At 31.3% G+C, this 13,045-nt stretch overlaps 1 protein-coding gene and 1 long non-coding RNA gene across 2 annotated transcripts; one reads left to right on the top strand and one right to left on the bottom strand.

The window, feature by feature from the left end:
* Positions 1–1,348: 1,348 nt before the first annotated feature.
* LOC110724780 (fatty alcohol:caffeoyl-CoA acyltransferase-like) lies at positions 1,349–7,056 on the bottom strand. The gene is made up of 2 exons (XM_021904243.1): positions 6,124–7,056; positions 1,349–2,508 (listed from the first exon to the last, which is right to left on the bottom strand). The coding sequence occupies exons 1-2, from the start codon at positions 6,592–6,594 to the stop codon at positions 1,570–1,572; spliced, it is 1,410 nt and encodes a 469-aa protein (XP_021759935.1). The 5' UTR covers positions 6,595–7,056; the 3' UTR covers positions 1,349–1,569.
* Positions 7,057–11,033: 3,977 nt separating this feature from the next.
* On the top strand, positions 11,034–12,706 carry LOC110724779. The gene is made up of 2 exons (XR_002512056.1): positions 11,034–11,279; positions 11,684–12,706. It is a non-coding gene; the product is annotated as an uncharacterized LOC110724779 (long non-coding RNA).
* Positions 12,707–13,045: the final 339 nt, after the last annotated feature.

Here is a 13,045-nt window from a genome sequence, read left to right as displayed (position 1 = left end):
TCAAGAACGAGTAAAGTTGATGTCAGGCATGATAAACGTTACAAGGGCCCTACCGCCCTACACTGCTACACAACAAGGCCTCTGCAATGCGTCTTCAAAGCAAAGGCAAAGGAAAGGTACGGAAGAGTGCAATAATGAATTCCAATTTGGAGTTCCACCTTATATTGTATGCCCTACTCTTGAATAATTGCACGAATAATGTTTGATGTTTTCTTATAAAATCAGCTAAAAGGGGAAAATATACCAAAATAAATGGTACGTCACGACAGTGTCAATGATATTCTTGTTGAACACAAATCTTTTAAGATAAAAAGGAGGGAAAAAAGGATGGCATCTTAGTCACAAATTTATATTGCTGTGATCTTTGCTTAAATAATTAGGCTTTCTTATTATAACAATCTTGAATTTGAGATGATAAAATCCAAAGTTTAAGATTATGTGGGTCATATAAGGAAAACATGCATTTTGCTACATGGTAATGTCCTTAATTTAAAGGGAATGTTAATATGTTTTAAAAGGTGATAACTTTTGGACCTATGACATTCTTGCAAATATGCAATGATAATCTAAACTTGTGTTTTTTTTTGGTGCACATAATCTAAACTTGTTTGAATACGTTATATATAGTCGGGTTTATGATTGATAGTTTATTAACACAATACAATATGCTTACATTTGATTGTTTTGGCTAATTCTGTATATAATTGAAAAGATATTTATAGTGTTCAACTGTTTTAGATTGGTACAGTAGAATGGTAATTTTTATGTTAGTTTACATCTTTAAGAAGTGCAAAGAAGTTGCCTTGAACGTTAGGTCGAGAAAAGTCACTCTATACCTCCTAAGTTAGTGTATTAATTTGTAGCAAAATGTTATAAATGAGAGCGTGTTAAATCAGGCTTATAACCACAGTACATATACATGCTAATAGGTGTCAATTTAATTTTTTATATTTTACTAATATGAGCCTTATATAAGTTTTTTGTTATATTATATAAGGCTCATAGGTATAAACGACCCACTTGTTGGTAAGATCATACTGCACATTTACTCGATCTGTAATAGTAATAACTAGCTTATTGAAGTACTAGTCAAACATGTGTGACACCTATTAGCAACTTATATGTAGTATGTTACAAGACTTACAACATTGGGCAAAAAAGGACTGAAAATGACTAGATTTAAGTTCACCCTTTCTTCAGACCAAACAATATGGGGTGTCAAAGATGGAAAGTAAGAAAGACTAAAAGAGTACTTATTACCAAAGCTCCAAAGATTCGTCGGCAACACAATCCATCATAGGATTTCATATGAAAAAAAGTTATGGCAAATAGTTTGTGCAACTTAAACTTTTCAAATGGTTATATGATTTGTTGAAGAAAATGCTTTCAAGTACAAAACTCTACAACTAAATTGAGGATAACTTTACTAGCCATTCCACTCTTTAACTTATAAGGAGCAAAAGGGTAACCAAGGTGCTTCCACATACAATGCAACCTTAGCTTATATTACTCAGTTTATAAAAATAATTACATGTTAGGAGGAAAAGGTGGTGCAATACATGTACCATCTTAATATGTTAACATATCTCCATCGTTATTATGATAGCCATTCAACTCGATATTTCGGTCACATTCCAAAAATTGAGTCATGTAAAACTCAAACTTTTCAGCAGATTTTGGAGGCAACGATACGAGAACTCTCACAGATTCAGGATCTTTAGCTACGGGTAGAAATAAACAATAAATATCACTAGCTACTGGACCCATATGTAATGGTTTTCCTAACCCGAAATCCAAATCTTCTAAACCTAACTTAGACCATTGAGAAATTACCAATGTTGCTGATAGATCTGTTCTTACCTTTTTATCCTCCAACATATCTATCATAGATCTTATATAATCGTCATTTAAACACGACTTAGCTTGTTGGACCAACTTCACCCCATGGCATAAGTTGTTGGTGACCAAATCTTTTACCGTTGTCTCGGCACATCCAAGAACAAACCCATTCCCGTAATACCCTTGTGGTAACTCTGGTTTTACCCTTTTTCTAATGTTAACTGAGAAAAGAAGTTTAACATTAAGCAAATGTGACAAGTTTAATGATTTAACCCACGCTTGCCACGTGTGAGATGCAAGGGCTTCAAATGTGGTACATTTTTGTGATGGAGTAATTTTACTTTTTAATTTAAGAATTTGGGAGGGGTTGAATGTTATGGATGTAGCAACAAGGGGTTGAGACTGTAAATATTTGTTGAGGGCAAAATGGCCATTTTCTCCAATCTTAGGGGTAAAGTTAGTAAACACTGGATGAGTAAAGGTAACTTTTGATGGGGTCCTAGGTTTTAACACGTGTCGATAGTGGAATGGCTGGATTGGTGGATCAGAATTGGGATTGGAAGTGATGTGGGCCCAAGCATTGAGAAATTGTGATGTGCCAATGCCATCACATAGGCAATGATTGATTGCTGTGCACAGGATCATTCCACCACACCTGAGATTAGTTACCTGTATTAGAGAATAAGGTACGTGTGTATGTTAGCACAAAACTAGTTATTGACCGGAGCAAATTTTTATTCATTGCATATAATATGAGACACAAATATATAGCCGTATAAATAAATTAAAGTTAAACATTTTGAAAAGACTATTTAATTTGTTAAGTGGTAAAAATGAGATAACTACATGAGACAAGCTAAGATATCACTTCTTTATCGTGAATTTAAGACATACTATACTTCATAAAAGACTTAAATTTTTTTGTTAAATTATTAAGGTGAGTATCTTTTAGATATCAACTTTACTTTTACACTATTTATATATATACTTATATTAACTTATATAATTACTATAAATTTATAATATTGCCTAAATATTTGTAGATTAGTCTCAAGTATAATTTCAAATAATCATTTCTTATTATATTGAGGATGGAAAAAAAAAACACACAAATTCACCAACCAACAAGTAGTGAAAAGAACAATAGAGGAGCTAGTGACACTAAATCCAAATGAGTAAATTTTGCACATGAAATGTAGGGTCATCCATGGCTTTATTGTCATTTTCTTGAATAATTCCAAAGCAATAAAATTAACAAAATAAAATTGAAAGAGATATAGTGATATTCATACATTATTATTTTTTAGGATATGATATTTAAATCAAAAAGGATTTAGCAAAGGGTAAGAAAAGGGCAAAAGAAACAGAAAGCCATCCCATAAATTGCGAGCTCATCGGTCTTTCAAATGATTTTTTAGTTTTCCAATCAAAAAGTTAATCATTGTTCCCGTTCACATCACTTTGCTAATAATAAATTAAATGGATTATAGTACTTTTAACTACTTGTCAATGGAATAAATATATATTTTTTATTAAATTCTAATCATAAGATAATTCAAAAATTTTGTTCTTTGCCAATGAAGGATTTTACTTGTCTATAGTGATGATTGACATACATATGTGCTACGTCTTATGTCATAAATTAAAAAGGAAAAAAAAAAAAGAAAGAAAGAAAGAAAGAAAGAAAGAAAGAAAGAAAGAAAGATGAAGAATTCATATATTAGATTAATTAGATAGTGATCCATATAGATGTTGCTTTACATGTATGCTATGAATTATTTTGTAATAATATGCATGTATGCGTTTTAATTTGTTAATTTGCTAAAAATTGTTACCAATAAGTTCAGCTCAAGTAGTGGGGATAGTGTGGTAACGATTCACCTGTTTTATTTCAATTGCTTTTGTGTGTTTTCACTATTCTATTTAGATAACCTAATTGTCAATGTAATTCAATTTGCATTATTGACATACTATTATAAAAGTAGAAACTCTTAATCCATTCTTAAGTAGTTAGATTAGACTCGTTTTACAGTAAAACAATTAGTAGATAAATCCTCACAAAATGAACATCATATATATAAGTGAAGACAGAGATTAAGGATTCGACAAGGACATGTGACCTAGATTGATTTGTGGATAACTTAGGGCTTGTTTTCTTTAGCTTATTTACAGTTCAGTTCCTAATTTTATTCTCTCAAAAAATATTCAATTCAGTTCAATTCAATTAAGCTCAGCTCAGTTCAGTAAATGAGAACAGGCCCTTAGGGCAATTTTCCTTTCCAAACACCTATTACTAATCTTCTAATTAAGTAATTAAGATATCCGTGTCTAATTAAAAATAAATTATTTGTAGAATATAAGTTGCCAAAATAGAATTTCATAACATAATATTTTGTTTAATGTGAATATTATTATATGAGATTTTGAATGAAAACAACAATGTTTTGGAAAATCAATTCAAAAAATGGAATAATGCATGAGAAGAAAGCCCCAAACCATATTGAAATGTACTTTAGTATGTGACTTTATGATAAAGGTTTTGTGTACTTGTATGTTTTTGGCAAGAATATAAGCATGTGATGTTTTGGACATTTGAGAGTAACAAGGTGAGAAAATGGACATGCAACATATGAAGTTAACGAAATAGAGGAATAATCAATAATCATGTCAAAATAAAAGGTTGCTTTCAATAACGTATTATATGAAACTTAAGTCTAAGTATTATAAGCCTAGTTTCATTGGAGCATGTTTTTTTGTGTATGTTCTTTCACTCTTTGGTAAGTTTTTGGAGGAATGATACCTCCAAATTCATAAAAAAAAAAAAAAAACCTACCAATCTTTTTTGACGTTGTCATCATTCAAAATGAATTGAAAGCACATAAAAGCTCATTATTGTTTGGAATTTTGTTTATTGTGTAAAATATCTTAGATAAGAATAGTATGATTTGCTAGTTGTATAAGCGAAAACAAAATAAAAAAATAAAAAAATAAAAAAAAATTATATCCCATTATTCGTACTAATATATAGTAGAATCCGTACGTTTTTAAAAGAAAAAAAAAATATTTGTACTCAGCCAAACTATTAACCCTTGTTTGTAACTTAGAATTTGAAGTAAAAATGTTAAGGGCCTGTTCATATTTACTGAATTGAATTGATTGAAGCTGAATTGAGGTGAAATGAATATACTATGAGAGAATGAAATTGAGAGTTGAACTGAACTGAACTGAATTGAGCTAAAATTAAGCTGAAGTGAACATACTCAAAATTAATGATTGAGGGATTACGGAGTAGATTATGCAACGTACTACTAGTACTATAATTTTTGTTCAATTTAATTCAGGATATTGTAACAAATCTTTTAATTAACCAAATCTAGCTCAAATCCACTCCCATCGAAAAAAGAGAAAAGGAACTAATTCCCTAGCTAGAATAGTTGAATTTAGTAACCTTGGAATATATGTTAATTAGAATAGCTAATAACTTTACAGTTGAAAGCTTTTGCATCATTTATATTAGTGTGAAAGTTATCTGGAATCTTTATTTGTTACATATTATTCATAATGTACACTTTTACAATATCCGAAGTACTAATTTGTGTTATTTACTTATTTCTCAATAGAGTATGTAATACTGCGTTTATAGTTAAGATTAAACTTACATTATCATCATCCATATATTGATATATACTTGTATATTTTACTTAAAACATCGTCTAGTTTATCTAGTTAATGAGTTATAACTCCTTTCGCTTGTTAAATTATATTAGAAAATATTTTCACATTATTTCAAAAAATAGTTAACATTATAGAAATTATATTATTTTAGTTTAATTACCAGTTTTTTTTTGAAGGGAGTTTAATTACCAGTTAAAGGACAAATTAGTGGACTTATATCATTTTTTATCCGTTTTTTGTTTAGTAACGAGTATGCCCCCACTTCTACTTCCCTTTTTCTTACCTTTTATTTTTTGGCTTTTCAAAAATTGAAAATTAAAATTTTTAGCTTATAATTTTTTCCATTACTAATTTTACTATGTTGGAGATCAATTGTTGAATCACACCTATGGAGTTGTACGTACAGAAGATCAACACGACTACTATGTTCTTAAGTACTATTTATAGTATACAAACACGCTTATTTTGTTAACTTAGGTTATTTTATACTTGATCATTTAATTTGGATATATATATATATGTATATATATATCTGAGTATCTCAAGTATACCCGAAAATAACTAAGAATTTATAATATAAAAAATGGATAAACGAGTCGAGATGCAAACCTGAATAACAAGAGGAGGAACATCCAAGAAGCAAAGAGCATCAACTTTGTAAAGAAGTTTCCTCCAAGACTTATTAGGCTTACCACAAAACTCTAAAAACTCAATAACAGATAAATCTAAAAAAGCCTCAGCAAATAAAGCACCTTCACCATTACATTCAACTTCAAGTTTTTGATAATCACTACTTTCATGAGTAGTAGAACTAAGAGTAGTAGTAGCTCTCAACCTCCCGGCTAGAGGGTAATACTCGGTCAGAATCCTCGAAAGCGAAAGCTTCAAACTCTCAACACAAACACCCTTCTCGTACAAGTAAAGGTACTTAATGGAGAATCGAAGGAACTTTTGATCGTCGAGATTCGAGAGATAGAGAGAATGAGTTGGTGTAGAAAGATGTGGAGTGATTAATGAAGGACTGTTAGGGTGGTACTCACAATCTGGGATTTCTGAGGATTTTTTAGTGTCCGCTGTCATGTTTATTATTTTTTGAAGAGTTTTTTAGAGAGAGAAAGAGAGGGGATTGAAGGTTGGAGAAGAGATGGAAGGAAGGAGGGAATTTGTAGAGGAGGGAAAGAAAGAAAGAAATCTACGGTTAGATATGCATGTTATGTTATGTTATGTTCATATTATAGATAGTTAGTGACATTGTCATGTACGATGAGAGTCCACTACGTGACACTTGTAAGTAGGCGGGGATAGAGACTAGAGAGCACCTTGGGGGAGGGGTAGGGGATCGGATCCAACTTAATAATAATGCTCGGAAACTAGTGATTACTGAGGTAGCATTGATCTCGTGTATGGAGTGGATATGTACTTGAACTGATAGTACAAATCGGTTCAAATTATTTTTGAGTACTTGGACTTTTGTATCGAATATCTTATGTGATGTCCACTCTTGAAAAAGTAATAAACTACATCAATGTTATTAATATGATTATCACGTAATTTCAACTAAATTAACTACACAAACCTATTTTGGCTTAAACCTTAAACTACTATACTACTTTATAAATTGATTGCTTAATTAAATGCTGTGTGCAAATTAATTTATAAAATTTAACTTTAATTAACAAATTAAGATGGCAAGTTGGTATATTCACGTTGAGTAAATTTTTTGTGTGCAAAATGGAACAACTTAGGCACTCAAAATGAACATTTTCTTGAATTAAATCATGCTTTCTATTGCAGAAAAAAATAATGAAAGTTTTTTGTGTGTGTTTGGGGTACCTAATGATTTAACTTTGCTGTATATGTCTAGGGTGTACACTATTTAACTTTATCATACAATATATTAAGGCACCTAATTAACTAGTTTGGAGTGATTTTAAACCAGTTTTGTTTATCTTTGTGCAATAGAAATTAAATTTCAATGGGTAGCTTTTTAAAAAGCAATAATATAGCTATCTACTCTTAGGGTCGCCTGTTCTCTTCAGCTTAATTTTAGTTCAGTTTAGTTCGGTTCTTAATTTTCTTCTCTTATAAAATATTCAGTTCAGTTCAACTCCAATCGTTCACTTTAGCCTAATTCAGTAGATGAGAACAAACTCTTATATTGAGAGAAACTTCATTTTGTTATAAAATATAGATATGACTTTTATTTTATTAGGTACATCAAAGTGACTTTTAAACATTTTTTAAACTATACTGTAATTTTACACCCGCCTTATAATATTTATTACACGCTTAAGAGTTTATGAGTTTGTGAAGTTTATATAAAAACTACTTTTTTTTTTTTTTTTTTTTTTGAGGGAATATAAAAACTACTTAAACTAACATAGGAATGTGATGTGAAAGAGTAGTATGGTGGTCCAAATTGAAATGGGGTGGTCTTCTAATTCTTTATTTTGATGATGATAATCACTTTAATTACATGTTTTGATAATTACATATGCACTCTTGTAGATTATATTATCGTTAATTGTTGCTAATCCACGTGGGTTGATCATATTTTATAAATCCTCCAATACGTGGAAGCCTATAAATATAGTAAAAAAAAATAGGTTAATTTCTGACATGGACAGATCTTCTTAATAAACAACAAAATCTAATACCATATCATGCCAAAGTCACGCGATCGACCACTCTCATCTAATCATAAGCCACATTTGGTATTTAGAGTTTGTTGAATCATTATACTACTTGAGGGGGCTATAATTTTGCCCACCACATTCTAAGTTTTCTATTTGATCTTTCTTATCTTATCGGTTCGAATGGAACCACATTTGTAATGACTATTTTAAAAAAGAATACTTGTGGAAGTTCGCCAAGTGTTTAAACCTTTATTTCAGATGAGAGACTCAAGTTTGACTCTCACGCGCCTAACATGTCTTTTCTATATAGAGTATAATTTTTCTTTCAATAACCAAACATGTTACCTTGTAGACTCACGACTAGACATCGAAGGGATCTCATTGTATTATTTATTTAAACACAGTGGCGGATTTTAGGCCAAAAAGGTTAGGAGGGGTCAAGGTTTAATCCCTTAACCTTTGTTCAAAAATAACAATATAAAACCACTTTGCCACAACGTTTTACATGCAATAAATAGGCATCATATTACTTATACTGAACAACTCCAAAATGCTTAGGGGTGTTGGGCCCTAGCCAGCCCAAACAAAGGTCAGCCCCTACCCGTACACAAATTGAATGTATTGACTTTTAGGGAGCATGGTTGACAATTCCCGACTCGATCATAAGTTACTAGAGAAACTTGAATCCAACCTAAACCGAACTTGAATAACCCTTATAAATTTTACACTATTGTTGATGGTTTCTTAACACAATCTGAAATTGACTCAAGTCTAACTCTAATCTGACTCGTCCACTTGAATTGCCACCCCTACTATTAGAGAGGGATAAGACCACACTAAATATAGACAATAATTATATTTATAAAACCATCATTATTATTATTGATTAGCTTCATGGAACCATGATGATTTAGAAATGCATTCTTTCCTGAAATAGCAAAAACCGTGCTGGTAGCATAACAAATGCAGGAACAAATGAACAATAATATGATGTAACACCACTACGCGAATGTAATTCGGCTTCATTTTTTGTTTTTCTTTTTTCGGTTTTATTATGTTTTGTAATCAGTACAATTATGTGCACCGTACCATCTAACTGTGCAAATAACTCAGTACAGTGGTATGTTGACAACATTATCGTTGGGTCCTCTTGAATTTCAAGGCTTATAACTCAATCGTTGTCCAAATAAATCTATAATTTTCTCCATGTTAAATAAAATTATTCTAGTTAATTAAATACTCATGTATGTTACAAATATTTGTTTTTAATATCCTGTTCACATTTACAGAACTGAGCTAAATTGAATTGAAATGAACTGATTGAAGCTGAACTGAACTGAATAAAGCTGAAATAAATTTTTTATGAGAGAAGGAAATTAGGAGTTGAACTTAACTGAACTGATTGGAGCTGAATTGAACTGAAATTAAGTTAAAGTGAACAGGCCCTATTCAGAATATATTATGCGATTCCTCTCAATGCATAACACACATACAAGTATTACACTACAAAATTAAGTCAATATAGCATCAACTAAAATTTGTTGCTATTCATAAAAAATTCGTTGCCAACTCTATTTAGCAACGGGTTGGAAACAAAATTTTGTTGTTGCTAAAAGGCTTGTTGCCATGGGATTTTGGCTACCAGTTGCAAAGCAATTTTGTTGCAATATTGCATCCATTTTAATACGGTTTCCATGATGGTTGCTATTTTTGGTGCATTCGTTGCCAACTTTGGCAACAGATTACCATTGGTTGTTGCTAAAATTAGCAACAAATTATTAATATTAGTTCCTAAAATAACAACAAGTTATTAATGTTGGTTCCTAAAAATAACAACAAATTATTAAAGTTGGCTCATAAAAATAGCAACAAATCATAAATATTGGTTGGTAGGAATCGAACTTGTGACCTCAAAGTCACATGATGAATCTCTTACCAACTATACAAAGTACTATTTGCTTACTTCTATACATATAATTCATAATAAGTGAACGAAATATTAGAGACGAAATTGAAAAATTTGTCTCTAAATTAGGGACAAAATCAAAAATCCGTCTCTAAATTAGAGACGAAATTGAAATTCGTCATTATAGCAACAAATAATAAGAAGAGTGTCTTCAAATAATTTTATACATAATAGCAAAAACTGAACTACATACAACAAAATATAGCACAATTTGTTTCCAATGACAACAAATAAAAAAATACGTTATCATCTAGCAACCAAAGTTTAGACGACTTGTTTCTAATGTCAACAATTCAAAAATTCATTGCCTTTGTTTGTTTCTAAATCAATACAAATAAAAAAATTGTTGTCATAGTTTGTTACTACATGACAACAAGAGAAAAATATGATGCAATCTAGTAACAACTAGTAAGACAATTTATTTTAAATAGCAACAAATCAAAAATAATATGTAGCCATTAATTATTAAAAAACTAAAGCATAAAATGTCGCTTTTAATTAGGCAATGAAAAAAAATTATATTCGTTGCTATTTAGCAATTTTTAAAAATTGCCAAACTTAATTGCTAAAAAGCATTTATTTTTGTAGTGTTATGATATTCATATATACCGCAAACTAATTAATCTTATGAAAATCGCATAAAATCGATGTTATGCTATGCATATGGGATTCTAATAAGATGATAAATGAAACTTCACTATGCATTTTCTTTCCGCAAAGATATATCTCAATTTCAAATAAGAATATTAAAGGCATATTATTATGTCAAAGAAATATGATTATATTAAATTAAGAGGAGGCCCCATTAATCTCCACGATAAAGAATTTTTGTTAATCGAGTGGCAATGTTGTAAATAATAGCAAAAGTAAACCTCAATATTGTATAAAATACATCAACAGTATGCGCACATGGGGGGAAGTGGAAGATTATGTCAGAGAGCTGTGTTTAGAGACGTTATGCAACGACGTTTGTTCTTCTTTGACCATGGTTAGAAGGAGTGAGTTAGTTTGGTATTATTTTTTTTCTCTTCAATCCCTTAGCCTAAAACTGAATTCTCAGTTCTCAGTTCCTTTACCGATGTTCGTCGTTCTGTTGAAGCTTTAGCGATCCTGGTTGTCGCACATGTTGTAAAATCTCCATTAAGGATTCAATTTTTAGCAAGGTATGTCGATTAGTTTGTATTTCTTGCTTTGGATTTCGTTTTTATGTATTATTCTTTGAGTTTATCATCAATCACCGTGAAATGAGTAATTGTCTGTACTTTAGGGAATTGCAGATGCAATTGAGTACGGTGAATCTAGTTCTCTACGTTTTGTTTGAAGTATGATTGAATGTTGTGAATGTAGTTATCTTCATTTTCTTCTCCTTAATATTTCTTCTCTCTGAATTATAAAATGATTATATGGTTTTTCAGTCAAAAAATTAATGATGGAAATGGTCTTTGAATTGTGATTGATTGGTTATTATGTTATGTTATCCTTAGTTTTTAGGTGTGGTTATTCTCTATATTATGCTATTCTTAGTTTATAGGTGATGTTGTGCTGTAGTTTTATAATTAGCTCGTAGTGATTGAGGCAGGGGGATGGAAGATTTGGACAGGGGAAGTGGAGTTGAAGAATTGGAAGTCGTCATTGGTTCTAACTTCTAATCAATTAAGTGCTCATAATCAATTAATGCATGCTGAAATACTGAAAACTCCCGACAGAGTTAGGAATGTTGTTGTGGATGGTGTTGGAAGTTCTAATCATAGGACCCCATTACGCACTACAGAGATTGTTCATACCGTGTTTTGAGTGTTATTGAGCCTCCTGCGGTCGGGATGGTATTTAAGACTTGGAAGGATGTTGAAGCCTATTACAAGGAATATGCTGAACAAATGGGTTTTGGGGTTAGTAGGGTGCAAGGATCATTTTCAAATAAGAAAGACTGCATTGAAAGGGAGAGAAGGGGGACTACTTGGAGGTGTGAGTGTTGGGGTAGGCCGGACATGAGGGCTGTGAGAGAGGCTAAGAAGAGAGCAAAAGCAATGGGGGTGTGTGGTTCTGCGGGGGCTGTTGGTGGGATTTTGGCAGACCAACAATTGAAACAAGGCAAAAGGAAGTCTAAAAAGTGTGAGTGTGAAGCAAAGATCTATGCAAGTGTTAATGATGAAGGTGCGTGGGAATTGAAAACTGTGGTACTGGGAAACGGCCACCTTTTGCTTCTGTATTTATGTATTAATGATTGGATGTGTAATGGGTGACATTAGTTGCTGTGGTTTTTGAATGCCCCATTGGATTTAAGATGCATTATTAGCTTGTTAACAAGTTGTAATGGGTGACACTAGTTGTTGGTTTTTGAGTGCCCCATTGGATTTAAGATGCATTAGTACCTTGTTAACAACTTGTAATGGGTGACAGTAGTTGCTGGTTTTTAAGTGGCCCATTGGTTGGATTATGATGCATTAGCAGTATAGACACTTCCTAGATATTAGGGTAAGCGTATTCACCCCAGTAGTTGTGTTAGCGCTCTTTTGAATGAAATATTGTGGGCTTTGAAGTGAAGTTGTAGTTGCATTTTAACTTAATTTGGAAACTTAGTATTCTTCCCTGTTTATGAGTCTATATGGCAAATGTTATATTTAAATTCAATATTAAAAGAAGATAACGATAAAATAATGTTTTAACCGAAACATATGTGTAAATTCTAGCATTCTTAACAGAATATAATGACAAGCAGGGCAAAACCATTAACATACCGATTATGGTTACTGTATTTCAGTGTAAGATTAGCATTAACTAAGTAATATTAACATTATAAATCAATACTTCTAACATTACAAACAGAATATAACTTCAACAAAATATGGCATTGCATTAGCATTAACAAAACAGACGATTTTGTGAAAATGTAAACAGAAATCTTGTTATATTAAATTATTTCTGACTT

The sequence above is a fragment of the Chenopodium quinoa genome, unplaced genomic scaffold (assembly GCF_001683475.1).
Source record: "Chenopodium quinoa cultivar QQ74 unplaced genomic scaffold, ASM168347v1, whole genome shotgun sequence".
NCBI lineage: Eukaryota > Viridiplantae > Streptophyta > Magnoliopsida > Caryophyllales > Amaranthaceae > Chenopodium > Chenopodium quinoa.
The sequence above is the reverse complement of the archived record's forward strand: the minus strand, read 5'-3'. Positions and strand labels throughout refer to the sequence as shown.